Raw genomic sequence first — 12,386 nt, 5'->3', positions numbered from 1 at the left:
CACTGTTTCGCAGCTTGAAAGTGGCCAAAATAATATTTTCCCCAAATAGTTTTGCGTGTTTTTATTTTTTATAAGAACAAATGACATAAGCCTACATACCTATTTCTTTTTTTAGGGTTCCGTAGTCAACTAGGAACCCTAGTTTCGCCATGTCTGTCTGTCCGTCCGTCCGTCCGCGGATAATCTCAGTAACCGTTAGCACTAGAAAGCTGAAATTTGTTACCAATATGTATATCAATCACGCAGACAAAGTGCAAAAAAAAAACCGGTCAAGTGCGAGTTGGACTCGCCCACCGAGGGTTCCGTACAAACTTTCAAACTCCCCAGTTAAAATAATCTCATGTTTTCACATAACTCTAACGACTTGACTAGAAGACAAAAGTATAGGTACTAATGAGCATTATTGTGTATAACGCCATCTCTCGGTGAATTCGCTAACTAATTTGCGCGACCATAAGTATGTTGGTTTTTCAGGGATTATTCTTTATAATGTTAACCGATTTAAACAATTTTTACTTTATTGGAAAGAAGATGATTTACGTAATATCTCGTATAAATCTGAAGTACTATATACATCCGCAAAGGTGGGTAAATTAAAAGTAAAAATGTGAAAAGTTTTTTGTGAATAAAAAAAAAGTTTTCAAGATACAAACACGATTATATTTTTCCTGTAATATTTAGCATAAAACCAATGTTTCCTAAAATTTTCATAATTTTTCGTTGGTAAACTTCGGAGATAAGGGGGGGGAACGGTATTTTTTTTTACATTTTCCTTCAAAATTCTTTTTTTTTCCACAACAAAAAAAATATAAAAAATAGTTTATTTACGTTCAATTTAAGCTCTTTCTAACGATACCCCACTTGACCTAGTAACTTGAAATTTACAGTTTGCCCCCCTTTCATTTTGGCCATTTTCTACAATTAAAATTAATAAATTTAAAAAAATTATACCTTCTATTTGTAGAGGTTCACAATGTTCACAACTATTCCAAATTTCAAGTTGATAGCATTAGTAGTTCTCGAGATATTTAGGAATGTGACAGACGGACAGACAGACGGACAGAGTCGCACCATAAGGGTTCCTGTTGTACCTTTTTGGTACGGAACCCTAAAAATGAAAAAAAAAATGTTTTATTAGGGTACCCCCCCCCTACATGTAAAGTGGGGGCTAATATTTTTTTCATTCCAACCCCAACGTGTGATATATTGTTGGATAGTTATTTAAAAATGAATAAGGGTTTACTTAGATTGTTTTTTGATAAATATTGATATTTTCGGAAATAATCGCTCCTAAAGGAAAAAAAAGTGCGTCTCCCCCTCTAACTTTTGAACCATATGTTTAAAAAATATGAAAAAAATCAAAAGTAGTAGATCTTTATAAAGACTTTCTAGGAAAATTGTTTTGAACTTGATAGGTTCAGTAGTTTTTGAGAAAAATACGGAAAACTACGGAACCCTACACTGAGCGTGGCCCGACACGCTCTTGGCCGGTTTTTTTAATATCACAATAATATCATGTCAATACACATTTAAAAAAAATTGTAGGCAGATTGTAAATCCTATATAAATAAATAATCTTTGGTAGTACCTACTCATTTGTTAACCAAAGGATGTTAACTATATGTTATAATTTTCTGCTATGGCTGATACCATTCCAGTATTTTCATATCCCTATATGATAATTTATAGTCAGAGGTCGGACAGGGTGAGATAGACATTTGCTCTGATGATAAGTCTAGTGTATTACTAGTACAATATTTCAAAGAATGCTTTAAATACAATTAATGTTTGTTCTTACTTTGACTAGTTATAGATATCAAAGCAGTTTCAAACCATATAAATTGACATGGAATTTATGGAATATCAAGATGGCAGACAAAAGTTTTTGTGGTATACTCCGATTTTCTTTGGGGAAAATCGGTGATATTACTAAAATAGGAGAAAAATAGATGTTTAGGACTTTTAAAGTTACTGCAAGAAACTGACCCCTACATAAGGTATAAATTGTGCAAATTTTGAAAGGAATGATGTATGATTAATGTATATTTTTATAGTCATGAATTGATTTCCGTTTCTGTATATACCTAACGAAGAAAATAATCAATAAACTATTTTTGCATGAATATTTGTACTTTATTGTGCTGTTCCTTAAAAATATTAGAATTAAAATTATCACGATAACTAAATACTTATCGTCACTACTTTAAAAAATCTTGTATCTCACGCTGTTCCTCAAAGTTAAAACGCATTCCATACATACATACTACAATTTTCTTTTCATTGACAGACGAAGATACAAGTTTTTTTAAAAGTAGTGACGTTATCAGACAATTTTACATCAACGAAGGCCTAACTAGGCAAGATTAAATACCTACAATATGAATGTAGGAATGTACTCATCAAACAAAAGTTTATAGACAATCGTGCATGGAATAGTTATTTGTTATACAAGGGGGCAAAGTTGTATTTTAACGCCGAGTGTGGAATTGAAAAACGAGCAAGAGAAAGGATTCTATAGTTGAACCACGAGCGAAGCGAGTGGTTCGAGAATAGAATCCTGAACTTGCGAGTTTTTTAACACACGAGAAGTAAAATACATTTGCACCCGAGTGTAACACAAAACTTTTCCCCTCACTATAGCGAGGAAACTACAACGCAAAAAATGCGTTTATCACTGCTTCCAGTAGTTCCACAGGTGGTAAATCATCTTTATTACTAGATTCACCTACTTTTATCAATTTTAAAGCAGTTAATTTGACTTTATTCAAGGTCAAATTACTTTACCCACTAGTGGATAAAATGCGTTTTTACCCGCTGCTATTAAAGAACAAAACACGTGTTTCCGAGCTAGTGAGGGGAAAACGTAAATTAATCATACTTATCTTTCTGCTGTAAATTATTATCTATAATATGGCTATCCTTAATAGGTGTAAAAAACCTTGCGCACTTTAGCACTTATGCATCTTTCATATAAGTACCTAAGATACCACTGTGATGCTTTGGCACTGATTGTCGAGAGTGAGTCAACCCGATACGCGATACCATATCGATTCGTAGTAAAAGATAACACGATAACAAGTACCGAATAATGCACCTAATATTAGTATAGTAACCTGAATTTTTTGGCATCACGATGAGTGCAATTAAAAACTATTTTAAAGAAGAAGCGAAAGTGCAGATGTTAGTGCTAGGGCATCCCAAGTCGTCGGACTTTTACCTCAGTGTTTGGCAAACTACTCGGTCGCCGGTCCCACTTCTCATTTGGCGGTCGTTTCTATTTCTAGTTTCACTAGGAGTAGTACTCGCGTCTTTGATTTTGTACATATTGGCGTCTAAAGCAGGATATTGGTTTATTTACCTTACACATTGGGGTCTTACGATAAACACATTTGCCACTGGATTTGCTGTTGCTGTGTCTGCGCGCTGCTATCTCTATGGACCAATAAGTAAGTAATTTATTTGTTATTGTTTTGATATATACAACAATGCAAAATAGTTTCGACATGACTGCTTTATTTTTCATTCATAAGTTTCATTTATATTCACATTTGGATTAAATTTAATAGTCTACTCTTCTCACAACTGAACAATTAAAATAGCGCCTACACATATAACACAAGCAATCTTTGTTCTTGGATCAAGTTCATGACTTTGCTAATTTTGTTTTGACAGGCGGCGAGTTCCTATTACCATGGTACGTGAAGACCTACTGGGTGTTTTACAACTCGGCCATTCCCCTTGCATTCCTCATCACCATATTTTACTGGACTGTACTGTATGGATGTAAGTTATTTTTTAAAAGTGTTAGGTACTTTTGGAGAAAATAAATATAACTTTCTTGTCATAGTGGTTTGTTCCTACTATAGTACTTAAGGTAAACAGTTGCCGTAGCCGAATGGCATTTCTGCAACGCGAAACGAAAACGAAACGCCGCGAAAGGTAGTCTGGCTCTGTCGCGCTAATATGCTAGAGCGATAGGGATAGATATCTACGAGCGTTTCGTTTCGTGAGCGTTTGTGCCATTCGGCTACGTACCCTGAGGGTAAGAGAGTGTCAAGGTCGGAAACGCGCGTGTAAAACCTCTAGAGCCGCAGACGCAAACGTCTATAGACTTCGTAGATTGCTTATCCTCAGGAGGGCCGTGCTTTCTGTCGCCTGATGTAGTGTTGAAGAAAAGGAAACTTTTATGGAACAAAATATGTGTAGGTGTATGGTCTTAACAAATGATTTAAGCAGCGTCTCTGATCGAGCGACAGCGGCGCTTGTGGCTATATAACAACCGGCATAACCTACTACATCTGTCACAAATAAAACTAGAATTAGGGTCCGCACGAGTGCGATCCTCATTGTGCCTTATTGCCCATTTTCGGGCTAAGTTTTGAAATCAGGACTTGTCATGGACTTGTCATCTGTAAAGATGTACAAGGCCTAATGATGATGATGGTCTTAATCATTGCGTGCGATTTTTCCAAGATCTTTTACGATAAAATATAGTGCCAGCCTTTTATAGGCGTAATTATACTTGTTAGTGGAGCAAACAAGTATTTATCCCTCTCGAAGGTCTATGAAAATTCCAAGTAATTTATATTAAATTTTAATTGCTCTTAGGATCTACACAACTAGGTATTTACTTACCTGCAGCTAGTCACTATGGAAAAAACTCAATTAACCGTTTTCAAAACTAAATTAGTTTCATAATAGCTCTTCGTTTAATTCTGCGAGTTTTTAAAGATTAACTAACTCACAGACTTACTTACTTGGTGGTGCATCTCAAAATGTGTTTGACCTCCAACATGACTGCTCGCCGGTAACCCGGTCCTGTGCAGTTTCTGTCAATCTGGAGTCCAAAAATCCGCGTCCATGACTACAAGAAAAAAAAATAAACAAGAAGGCTGCTTTTTTACTTCTTCGTAAGCTGCTGTATATTATTTATACTTACTGTACGATTTTTGTTTATTAAGTATATTCATCCTATTCCATTTGTGTTTTCAGTGCACGAAGAAGAAGAGTTGAACCATGCGCTCGACGTGTCAGTTCACGGCGTGAACTCGCTAGTGATGTTCGGGCTCCTCATCAGTGCATCCCAACCTTCGCGAATGTGGCACATCTACCAGCCACTCCAGTTCGCCATTCTCTATGTTATCTTCAGCGCGATTTATTATGCTGCTGGTGGGGTTGATGTGTAAGGAATAATTTAATAATATGTTTAAAAGATTTTGGGAAAGCAGAGGGTCTACTGCTAAATACGCTCGACGCATTGCCTGCCTGTCAAATTAATATAATAATTTACAAGTGCTATTAGGGAGGCAACTCAACGAATGTGGTTCGTGGTAATCTATCAGGTATCTACTGGGCATGTAGCCAATAGTAAAATAGATGTCGCTCCGTAATTAATAGTTTAGTTATCTTTTTCTATCCCTGTTCTGTATTGATGTGTCAGAGCCAGTTATCAGCGTATTATTCGCCACGGAGCGTCAAATATTGCACTTTTGGCTAGAGGCACTGGTATCTGCTAATGTATTAAGTCGACCTAGATAATCTCTAAAATGATATTCAGGAACGCGAATCCACTTTAGTAGGTATGAGCTGTAATTAAAAATTAATTACAATTCAATGACTAATGCACATGCCAGCATATAAGAGGTTTTAACAAATGATATAATAATAATAATATTCAGTAAAAGTGACCAGTTTTTCAAGAGTTAGATAGATAAAATAGACCTTCATATATTTATTAATTATAATCGAATATAATCTATGGAGTCGATATTAAAACTAAACTTTAATTCATATTCATACTCACTAATTTTCTTAGTCCCGTAATACTTTTGTCCCTTGTGCAGGTTGACAGATCGAAAATGTTAATCGAAAATTAATCTAACTGAATGTAATTAAAACTATTTATGTGGTGTGATTTGGGAAGCCTTTTGCTTGGTAAAGGGTTACATTTACCCTGTAACTATATCAAATTAGTTACTATTTTGTTTGGTTCAGACTACTTTGTTGCGGTAAACGTAATGCTAAGTACTAGTAACACATTTCTCATGATCGTATTTTAGATCTTTGTAAGGTTCTATCCAGTATAAAATTGCAGAAACTTGCGGATCAGACATAATTGTTTACGTAATTATTGCACGCACGATTGCAATAAATAATTAAGTGACACATCGCGTCGTGAATGATGCGAATGATTTAACCTGCACAAGGGACAAAAGTATTACGGGACTAAGAAAATTTGTGAGTATGAGTATGAATATGAATTAATGTTTAGTTTTAATATCGACTCCATAGTTTTCTTTCATCTTACCATGCGAAAAATAATCCGAGGCCTGCTAATAAGCACTTTATATGTAAGCTACACCTCTAACCCATGTATCTTTCGATTCTAAAAAATCTTTAATTTAATCATTAAATTAATTAATTTATCTACTCTTGTGAACTGTGACACTCCAAAAAAATCTAAATTAAGGTACAGCGGGGCAAATCTCGACTGAGGAGCAATTGTAACTAATCCATTTTTTCCATTATTACATTATGATGTTGAGTTCTACATGTATCCACTGAACACGCCTACCATATATAACCAGTGGACACTCTATTTAATAATGCAAACATTATAAAACATGGAAAAAATGGACCAGTTACATTTGGCCCCCAGTCGAGATTTGCCCCGCTGTACCTTACAGTATATTCAATGATATTTAATAAAAGAATATGACCTATTTTAGCATACTTCATTTGTTACAGGAGCGGCAACAGATGGATATACTCCGTTATAGACTGGTCATCGCCAGGCTTGACTATAGGCATCGTAGCGATGACAGGCCTCCTCCTAGCGGTGTTACACTTCGTGGTGATGGGGTTGGCCGTGGCACGGGACGCGCTGGCTTCCAAGTTGTTCCATGATTCGGTCACAGTGCATGGGGCGGAGGGAGTTCCATTAAGGAGAAGACCGAGTCAAACACGGACCTCTAATGCATAGATGACATGATATTAACGTTGCACATTGGTCAACATTACTTGTTTCACGTACTTGTAAGTAATAAATTCAATGATAAAATCGTTTCAGCGAACGGTCTCATAGCGAATCTCGACCAACACCTTATGTTGGAAAAGATGCAGAAGGCGGTGATCTTGGACACGGCGCGGATGGTTCAAACCACCGATAATTAATAATGTGTTTATATGTTTTATATTGTTTGTAAGTGTTTTTTTTTATTTTACTTTTATACTCATATTGTACAAAACCTAACTTAAGAAGGAAGATAAATAAAGGAATAATAAAGACGTAAGATCAGTGCAATCGTATGTTATAAAAGCGCTATGTGGTCAAGATAATAATATTATAATGTATTTATCCCACCTGGCCCCGTCGCCGAATGGCATTTCTGAGACGCAAAACGCCATCGACGTTGCAGAAATGTAGTCTGGCTCTATCGCGCCAATACGCAAGAGCGATAGACATAGATACCTACGAAAGAGATATTATCCTGAGCGTTTCGTGAGCGTTTGTGCATTCGGTGTGGGCTACGCACACTGGCCTTATACAAGATTACCTAGACTCAAGTGTTAATCTTGCCCCAGTGTTTATTTTACTCCATTTTACCTAATTACCCCATATTAGTTTGCCATGAAGACGAGGTGAATAGCAGATTGATTGTGCTTGACATTGTAGGAATATACTTAGGTATTATGATATTTAAATTATCATGGATAGGTAATATAAATCGAATGTATATGTATGTTATATTTTTGTAACTAATAAAAAGTAAGCTTGATTGGAATTTAGTTTCTTGTTTTATTTCCTTTTGATTGTATATTTATATAAGGTTGACGCTCTTCGGTATCTATCTTTGGCAACACGGTATAGTCATAAAAATATTTTTAGAAATATGAACTTTGCTATCAATAGTTAAATAAATTTCTTTTTGAATATTGTCTGTCATATGACTATGTAATCTACATATATTATGATGTTGGGTTACCTGAGCAAGAGCGACTTGAAAGAATGGTCCATGATCCGAGTAAGTATACATAACTTCAACGATTTTCAGTATGTTCAACTGGACACCACTAGGGTATAACTGTATTAACTGTGCCAAGTTACACAAATTATTTCCGCTAATTACTCATTTTTGCTTAAAATTGACGGGGTTATACAATAAAGTTGCAAGAAAGCATCAAGAAAGCATGTCCAAAGCATGTCCTTCATAATTGTCCTTCATAATAGACAATTCAAGTAATGACATTTTATTTTTCAAGTGCTATTGATGATTGAGCTCTAAAGAAGTTTAATATATTTAAATAATGAGATATTCTTGAATGACCACGAATGTTTATTTATAATTAAATTTGCCTTTACCGAACCAGTTCAAAGCGGGAAAGAGAAATACGATACGATTGTTTCACCTAACTATAATCCAGAACATTATTAGTGTATCTATGATAGAAATAGGTAAGTACCTAATACCTATGTAAAAACCTTCATAGCAAAATTCTCTACAAAAGTAAAATTTGTAGACAATCTGTCATTTAGACGCCAATCGTATATAATTGTTCTCTCTAATGCTAATAAATAAAACGAAGAAGATTTTTTAAGTTCTAGAAAATAATTCTCAAGTTTATAAGCAATATATTATACTTATTATGCAAGCAAGTGAATTAATCTTAGTATAATCATTGTGTCGAACAAGATGTTCGAGTAAGTATGAAATCATGATGATAATGAAAATATTTAAGTACCTCAACTAAACTTTGTTTAGGTACAGTCACCATCAAATAATTTTATTAGAGCTGTCTAAACATGTCTCTATTGTCAAGAAGTTAGAGTGAGTGTTTCAATACTTGTGAGAGATTTTGCATGTAGGCATGGCATGATGTAGGTACTTTGGCCATATTGGTCAGTGTTGAAATATAATACACCCGTTTACCCTTGTGGTGACGAGGTGAAAATTTCACCACCCCTTTTTCTCCCGTGGGGGTCATCGAAGTTGGATATGGGTTCCATCCATTACGGTGTGGGCGATGGGCTGGCAACCTGTCACAGTATTACAATTTCGTTTTATTTCAACCTCTTAATTGCCAAGAGTGGCACTGAAACTTATAGTTTCATATGCTCTGCTACCGTTTGGGAATACAGGTGTGTCAAAGTATTATATAGTAGGTACTTGTGCATACACAATACATATGTTTTCAAGAAATTCTGAATAAGAGTTTGCGTTTTAACTATAAAACTCCCGTGAGACTCATACATATTTAAATATATTTTAAAGATGTTAACTTAATATGTGAGTAACCCGCTTAAAATATCTTTAAAGAGTTTGCGTGCCCACTGCATCTACACCGTGTTTCCGCTAACACTCAAAACCTCAGACACCCCAACTGATTTTTATTTTTTTAAACTCATCTAGAGTATTCATCTTTTAATCTGATGGTTACTTTTTTTTTAATTGAATTTTTAATTTTTTGTACAGCTCTACTTGACTTTTAGCTCTACACTCAATAAAATAATTGCTAACTTCCACCATAAACCACAAAACTATTTATTTGTGTACGTTACTGCAACGACATAAGGTTTACCAATAGACAGCTAAGATGTCACTGTAAAACACTTTAAAGTTTTGTCACAGTAAACTTCAAATTGGACAGGTAATCAAATTTAAACCCAATGTTTAAAATGACAAGGTTGTAATTAGGTACGAGTTCAATTTGTTATGACTTATGATAAACATTAAGATTAAACTGACAAACAACGTCAAACTCGTAGCGAAAAAATAATCGTCCAAGTAACCAGCCAGTATTAATACCCCTAAATACTGAAAAAGGTAAACAACCTCTAGCAATGCGATATACACAATGTTGTCTTACGAGTACAATAGAATAGGCACGTAAAAAATAACTAATAATACAAATTTAAATAAAAATATTACCCCCATCAAGATATAGCTGAATCGATTCTACTCTCGATTCTGAACAAACTGTTTTCAGGTTTTTAGTGTTAAGTGAAACACGGTGTATATGTATTATGCAAAAAATGCTTAGTCAGTGAGTACGAACAATAAAAACGATTAACTGAATACAGATCAAGGTTTTGAATGCACAATTTTAATTTTTCAGGAAATTAGAATAGATCGAGTGTTTAACTCAGAGCGCATTACGAATATTACGATGATTAAATTTTAATTTTTTAAATAAGGTTCTCAAGCAGATGCTTAAAATAAGGTACAGCGGGGCAAATCTCGACTGGGGGGCAATTGTAACTATTCCATTTTTTCCATTATTACACTATGATGTTGAGTTCTACATGTATCCACTGAACACGCCTACCATAAATATTCGGTGGACAGCATCTTTCCAGATGATAGTTGCAGCACTTGCAGCGACTAAGTAAGAGGTAGGTATTCTGAGTAGGCAGTCTACAGCCTACATCGGTTATGATGGCTGTACAAGCCAATGGCGGATCGGCATTTTCTGCCGCATCGATCACAAATGTGCCTTGACTCCTGGGGTGGTCCAGCAGCTCTACGGAGACGCTTTTGCTTGAGTTGGTCCAGCCAAAGCTCGTCATGCTTTATCATACCCTCCCTCAAGCTACGACGCCACTCCATTTACATTTGTCCCCCAGTCGAGATTTGCCCCACTGTACCTTACATTATTTATTCGTGGTCATTGTGATACCATACCCCGTAATCGAACCGGCAAATCTGTAGCAGATGTACGTCAGGGTTGTCACTACCTATGTATGTACTTGTACTACGAATACAAAAAAACACACATGTTATTGAACATATCTTTATTAACTAAACATCTTATTTACCTCCACAGAATTTTGAAATAAACTATGCTTCTGTATAATTACGTCCTTATCCATGAATGTAATGTATGAAAGGCACCATCGTGAATTATATTTAAGTTGTGATCCATCTGAACCTTCTTCTCTATTGTATATAGTCACTCCATGTTTCCACTTCATACACTGAGAGAAAATACAACCAGTTTTCATGTTCGTTCAACTAGTTTTTTGGTTAAAATAGCGCCTACGTGCTCTTTGGTTCAAATAACAAGCTACTTGTCATTTGAATCGGCAATATATTTGAATCATCAACTCGAAAATGCGTGCTCTTATGAATAAAATAACATACACATTTAAACGCATTTAACATTGATGACATTGACATATTAATAATCTATTTTCTTTGATAGAAAATCAAACAAGGTTTTATCTAAAGAGGGTCAATAAGGTTATTTTTACTTATCATATCATTATTAGTACTTATCAATCATACGTGCAGTATGCAGTAGAGTAAAGAAATTATTCATCGTGATCGCCAACCCTGACATCAAACTGTCAAATGCTATGGTTTTGCTACATCCGTTACGAGGTATGGTGATAACATTGTGAACGTTTCATTAATTAAACTATAAAATCAGTAGGTATTTATAAAGATTTAATAATGAATGAACAATTCAGTATGACTCCAACTTGCAAACATTTACTCACCGAACCAATCTAGTAAATAATATTAAGAAATACTGTCAATAAAATAGAAACCCATTATTATACAAGTCAATAGTACAGAAATGCAGAATAATTGAATGCAGATATTATACTCCTATCTTTCTCAAACATAGGGCTCTCCATAAACGTTGCCTTATAAACCCAGTTAGGTCCAGTGCAGAAATAATTACATAAAAGTCAGGTTTGAGGGTTCTTGTGCAAGAATCGCGGCAACCGCGTCGCGTCAGTCCACGAACGCGCCCGCGCACTGCCGCCGCGCCGCGAGCGCTCCGCACCTTGTGCGCTTACCTTGCACCCTCTACCGTACACTCTGTAACAAAAACCTTAAATAAAAAACAAATCTATAAGTTAAAAAACATGGGCATTCTCCAATCCAATTCCCATACTCGCGATATATGATATCATCCCGATAAGGGCTGAGCTTCTGTATAATTACGTCCTTATCCATGAATGTAATGTATGAAAGGCACCATCGTGAATTATATTTAAGTTGTGATCCATCTGAACCTTCTTCTCTATTGTATATAGTCACTCCATGTTTCCACTTCATACACTGAGAGAAAATACAACCAGTTTTCATGTTCGTTCAACTAGTTTTTTGGTTAAAATAGCGCCTACGTGCTCTTTGGTTCAAATAACAAGCTACTTGTCATTTGAATCGGCAATATATTTGAATCATCAACTCGAAAATGCGTGCTCTTATGAATAAAATAACATACACATTTAAACGCATTTAACATTGATGACATTGACATATTAATAATCTATTTTCTTTGATAGAAAATCAAACAAGGTTTTATCTAAAGAGGGTCAATAAGGTTATTTTTACTTATCATATCATTATTAGTACTTATCAATCATACGTGCA

General features: G+C 35.2%; 1 protein-coding gene across 1 annotated transcript; it reads left to right on the top strand.

Annotated features, from left to right (window-relative positions):
- The first annotated feature begins 3,029 nt into the window (after positions 1-3,029).
- Positions 3,030-7,044, top strand: LOC125225695 (protein rolling stone-like). Its single transcript, XM_048129526.1, has 4 exons — positions 3,030-3,446; positions 3,673-3,783; positions 4,993-5,182; positions 6,748-7,044. Exons 1-4 carry the CDS (start codon positions 3,134-3,136, stop codon positions 6,980-6,982), a joined length of 849 nt encoding a protein of 282 aa, XP_047985483.1. The 5' UTR covers positions 3,030-3,133; the 3' UTR covers positions 6,983-7,044.
- Positions 7,045-12,386: the final 5,342 nt, after the last annotated feature.

The sequence above is a fragment of the Leguminivora glycinivorella genome, chromosome 4 (assembly GCF_023078275.1).
Source record: "Leguminivora glycinivorella isolate SPB_JAAS2020 chromosome 4, LegGlyc_1.1, whole genome shotgun sequence".
Lineage (NCBI taxonomy): Eukaryota > Metazoa > Arthropoda > Insecta > Lepidoptera > Tortricidae > Leguminivora > Leguminivora glycinivorella.
Note: the sequence above shows the minus strand (reverse complement) of the source record. Positions and strands in the feature narration are given on the sequence as shown.